The 4056-nt window shown below is 37.2% G+C and overlaps 1 protein-coding gene across 1 annotated transcript; it reads left to right on the plus strand.

Moving 5' to 3' along the window:
* The first annotated feature begins 997 nt into the window (after positions 1 to 997).
* On the plus strand, positions 998 to 1640 carry LOC5573906 (adult cuticle protein 1). Its single transcript, XM_001654891.2, has 2 exons — positions 998 to 1107; positions 1161 to 1640. The coding sequence occupies exons 1-2, from the start codon at positions 1102 to 1104 to the stop codon at positions 1566 to 1568; spliced, it is 414 nt and encodes a 137-aa protein (XP_001654941.1). The 5' UTR covers positions 998 to 1101; the 3' UTR covers positions 1569 to 1640.
* Positions 1641 to 4056: the final 2416 nt, after the last annotated feature.

The raw sequence follows: 4056 nt of genomic DNA on the forward strand, positions 1-4056 counted from the left end.
CTTATAAGCAGGTGAAATTAACTCACCTGTAAAAAATATGAACTGCTACGGAAAATGAAATGTAATGTGTTGTTAATGAAATGTTTATTAAATCTTAAATTTATTTTACCAAATTAGGATGATAGTGTGGTCTAATAACACAGAATACCTAGATATGAGAAATGAATATAATGTAATACTAATAAAGAAATAAAATAAATAAAAAATTATAATAGTATAACTATAACCATTTTATTTCAAGCAAATCTGATATCTGACACTTTTTATAAATACAAATAGAATGCTCCGAAACGAATATCGACCACTATAGTACGTTAAGGTGAAAATGAATCGAAACTACGCCTCATATTTTGCTTAATTTATGATTTCCCCCTAAAAACCATTGGTAGCCAAACGTGTAACTTGTTGTTACCGAGCAAATGCATGGATTCTTTATTATAGCATTTATTTTTGTCCTTTCATTTGCATAAAACAACAAGCACCACACTCAGTTACCAACGGCTTTTGGGGCGAGATCATAAGTGATGCAAGAGATATTCAAAAGCAAATCTACAGAACCAGACAGTCGTTCATGATGAAAACTTGAAATACTGACCATTCTTTAACGGTGATCGATCAAATTACCAGCAAGAATGATTGTATGAATTTGATTGTATTGAATGTATTGAATGTATGTTCTTGAAGGTTTAACGTGTGGCTTCAATTGATATTCACCTTAACAAAACTGCAAGCTTTCACAAAACACTAATATCGATCCAACACGTTCTCTTTGAAAATGTGAATTACAAAGTCAAAAAAAAAATAATAAACGTGGACCAAATTTTTCATTACATATGCACCATCACCAAGCTTCACGCATCGTTATACATAGAAAATATTTGGTCCATAAATATACCACCTAAAGGTGTTACGGTTTTGAGCAATTAATTGGGTATCGCAAAATGAATCTTATCTCTTTTTTTTTGTTTAAATTTGCACGTTTCCGCATCGATTCGTGCTCAACTCTTTGTATATAATGATACGGTTTTTCAAAATAGTTTCAAACTCAGTTTAGCTCCCCACTTGTTCACTAACTTCAATCCCAGTAAAAATCTGTTCAACATGAAGGTAAGTGTAAATAATCGTGAACGAATCGATTTTATTGCGAAATTATCTTACAGTTCGTTGCAACAATTGTTATCATGGTGATTGCTGCTGTCGCTGAAGCTTCGCACATCCCATCGATTCATGCTCATCATGGATTCAACTATGCTGCCGCTCCAGTGATAACTTACGCTGCTCATCACGGTCCAACTGTCGTCCGGTCGAATGCTCACCACGCTTGGGTTCATCATGGATACCCACAGGTGGCAGCTTACAAGTCATATGCTCACCATGTTCCAGCTGCAGTTACTGCCTACGGAGGTCATTGGGATCACCATCATGTCCCAGCTTCGGTAGCTGTTCCGGTGCACCACTCCGCTACATATGTCGCTGCCAATCCCGGAGCTGTGCACAAAGCTCCCCTTGCCGGGCATCTCGTCAATCAGAAATCCCTGAACCTGGCATCAGCTTCCGGTACTTGGTAATTTCAAATTCAGAGAATCTAATAAAATTGCATAACGATAAATCATAATAATAAAAATAATTGTATGAATAATGAATTTAATCTATCCTTTTCTGATTGTATTCCAATTTCTCTGCCTATTCGTTTTATAGTATAGCCTTTTGATTTTCCGTGCTTACTCTTTCTAATTTTAAAATGTGTAAATTAACAATTGCTACGATCTAAATGTCCAGATTGGGAGTTCAACTTTCACCGGTCGAGGATTTTTTTCGTGAAGGAAATTTTCTCGGCTTCCCAGAGCACAGTGTATCTTCGTGCTTGCCAAACAATAAACATGCCAAAAAAAGGTCAATTGGCAAAGAAAGTTCTTAGTTAATAACTGTGCAAGTGCTCACAAGAACACTAAGGTAAGAAGCATGATCTATCCCAGTGGAGACGTAGCGCCAAAACGAACAAGAACGATCAGAATGCAGATTTGAACACTACGCTACGCTATAAATCCTATCAAATGCCAAGATAAACCAACCCAATAAATCAAACAGTTATCTCAATCACTACAACGCCCACGAAATCTTCATCAGATAATGGCATCCGGACAATCGAGCGAGCATCTTCACTTTCAGAGCAACTTGCAGAGCTGCACCCGGAGGTGGTTCAACTTATGGATGAAGTGATTTAGCAGCGCAATGCTTACTCAATTGAATTTGATTTTGATTGCAATAGGACCAATCCACCCACTTTCCACAGTACGCATCGACTGCACTTGGATGGGAACCACCTAATTGCACTGTCTGTGCATTTGATATTAAATCAGTTTGTGTGTTTCAAGGTGAAGTGAATAAATGCGGTTCTCGTTGAACGTAACACTGATTGATTCAATGGGTGAGAAGGTTACATGGCCTAGGAAAGGGTTTCCCAATCGGGAAATCGAAGACCTCTATAAAAGCCGCGAGGACTTTTCAGAGGGGCGCAAAACCATAAGCAAAGGCATGTAGTTGGGTTTCTTAATTATTTCAAACTGCATAGCAAGTTTTTGAGTTTTTTCGCAATTAGTTAGTAATAATTTGATTTCCCCTTTCAATGCCCGTTTTGGCTTCAGAGGTTTTTAGATAATTCCAAAAGGGCTTAGAGCCAAGGTCCAATTGAGAAATCTTATTTTCAAAATTTTTGATTCCTAATTGTGAAAAAAGTTTCTTGATTTCTTTCTGCAAATCCTGCCACATAATTTCCATAGCAGGATCGCGAGTGCGTTGAAATTGCCTTCTCCTCACGTTTTTGAGACGGATCAAGAGTTTAAGATCATCGTCTATAATCACGGATTCAAATTTTACTCCACGTTTTGGATTTTTGGATTTGCCATGCTTCTGGCTTCAACAATGGAATTTGTTAAAGTTTCAAGAGCATTGCCAATATCAAGCTTTGTTTGTAAAGGAATATTAACATTAAGAAAAGAGTCAATAAATGTTTCATATATATTCCAGTCGGCTCGAAAATAATTGAAAGTGGAGCTGATTGGATTGAGAATCGCTTCATGGGATTTTTGAAATGTAACAGGAACATGATCAGAATCAAAATCAGCATGAGTAATCAGTTGGCTACAAAGATGACTAGAGTCGGTTAAGACCAAATCAATCGTAGAAGGATATCTAGAAGGGGAAAACATGTAGGCTATCAGGATATTGAATTGAGAAATATCCTGAAGAGCACTCATCAAATAAAAATCTGTCTTTGGAATTACTTTGAGAATTATTCCATGACCGTTGTTTGGCATTAAAGTCACCAATGACAAAAAAATGTTGACTTATTGCGAGTCAATTTTCGCAAGTCAGAGCATCCAAAAGGGGGCCCAGATAGCCGTAGCGGTAAACGCGCAGCTATTCAGCAAGACCAAGCTGAGGGTCGTGGGTTCGAATCCCACCGGTCGAGGATCTTTTCGGGTTGGAAATTTTCTCGACTTCCCAGGGCATAAAGTATCATCGTACCTGCCACACGATATACACATGCAAAAATGGTCATTGGCATAGAAAGCTCTCAGTTAATAACTGTGGAAGTGCTCATAAGAACACTAATCTGAGAAGCAGGCTTTGTCCCAGAGGGAAGTAACGCCAGAAAGAAGAAGAAGCATCCAAAAGGCAAATAGGCAACTATGAAAGAATATTAACCAAGCTGTGTTTCAACAGAAACACCTAAGGTTTTAAAAACTTCAAATTACGAAAACAGTTGATGTTTTATACGCTTATGAATGATGATTGCAACTCCCCCACATGTCCCATCAAGTCGATTATCAGGAAAAACAAAAAAGTTAGGGTCTTTTTTAGTTGGTATCCAAGTTTTAAATAGGTTTCAGTAATAACTGCTATATGCACGTTATTAGCTGTAAGAAAATTAAACAGCTCATCCTCTTTACCATTCAAATTTAAAATATTTAAATTATTAGGGGTATTCACTTAACTGCGTAATTACCCCGGTAAATCGTGTAAAGTTGGTAATCTTAAATATTTTATGACATC

The sequence above is a fragment of the Aedes aegypti genome, chromosome 2 (genome assembly GCF_002204515.2).
Source record: "Aedes aegypti strain LVP_AGWG chromosome 2, AaegL5.0 Primary Assembly, whole genome shotgun sequence".
Classification (NCBI taxonomy): domain Eukaryota; kingdom Metazoa; phylum Arthropoda; class Insecta; order Diptera; family Culicidae; genus Aedes; species Aedes aegypti.